This window comes from Trichechus manatus, unplaced genomic scaffold, assembly GCF_000243295.1.
Source record: "Trichechus manatus latirostris isolate Lorelei unplaced genomic scaffold, TriManLat1.0 scaffold00165, whole genome shotgun sequence".
NCBI lineage: Eukaryota > Metazoa > Chordata > Mammalia > Sirenia > Trichechidae > Trichechus > Trichechus manatus.
Genome location: NW_004444101.1, coordinates 898,583 through 899,517, shown reverse-complemented (window position 1 = coordinate 899,517; position 935 = coordinate 898,583). Strand labels below are relative to the sequence as shown.

At 55.4% G+C, this 935-nt stretch overlaps 1 protein-coding gene across 1 annotated transcript in view; it reads right to left on the bottom strand.

Moving 5' to 3' along the window:
• ACKR3 (atypical chemokine receptor 3) overlaps positions 1-857 on the bottom strand; it is a 7,073-nt gene extending 6,216 nt beyond the window's left edge. The window contains exon 1 of the mRNA XM_004386491.2: positions 9-857. Within this exon, the coding sequence (XP_004386548.1) occupies positions 9-686 (678 nt within the window). The 5' untranslated portion in view covers positions 687-857. The remainder of the gene's footprint in view (positions 1-8) is intronic.
• Positions 858-935: the final 78 nt, after the last annotated feature.

Sequence of the window (935 nt, the reverse complement as noted above, 5' to 3'; positions counted from 1 at the left end):
GCAATGACCGAGAAAGGAACGGCAAAGCCCAGGATCACGGACACCAGCTCCATGCCGATGAGCCACTCCTTGATGCTGTGCTCTGGGTAGAAGGACCGGCAATAGGTCTCGTTGTTGGCGGCCAGTGTGATGGTCTTCAGGTAGTAGGTGTCGGGCAGGGACACGCAGAAGGCCAGCAACCACACCAGGATGCAGACGAGGCGCCGCACCATCTTCTTCCGGCAGCTGGAGGTGTTGGTGAAGTAGGTGATGGAGAGGTAGCGGTCCACGCTCATGCACGTGAGAAAGAAGATGCTGCCGAACAGGTTGATGGAGAAGATGAGGTGCGTGATCTTGCAGGTGAGCTCGCCCATGGGCCACTGGTTATGCTGCACCAGGCTGACCACCCACACCGGGATGGTGAGGACCACCCAGAGGTCCGCGATGGCCAGGTTCAGGATGTAGCAGTGCATGTCGTAGCCTGTGGTTTTGGCCTGGATGTTCACCCAGACCACCACAGAGTTGGCGATCATGCCAATGACGAAGATGAAGATGTAGATGAAGGAGAGCGTGTACAGCAGGACGCTCTTGTGGGGCATGACGGGACACAGCACGGAGTCGACGCCGATGCAGTCACTGCTGTTGCACGGCCAGCTGATGTCGGAGAAATTCGCCGGCTCCGAGTAGTCGAAGACGTGCATCTCCATGGTTTTGAGGGAGGCGATCAAATGACCTACAGGAAACCAAACACAAGAGACGCAAAAAAGAAATCATGAGGAGAAACTCAAGTTTCCAGCAAAACACACTTTTCCAGTGCCCCCACGATATGCTCTGTAGCTTCACTTTAGCTCTGCAGCATCCACAAAGATGACTCCCTGGGTGGTACAGTTAACGCACTGAGCTGCTGACTGAGAGGTCGGAGGTTCGAGTCCACTCAGAGGCACTTTGGAAGAAAG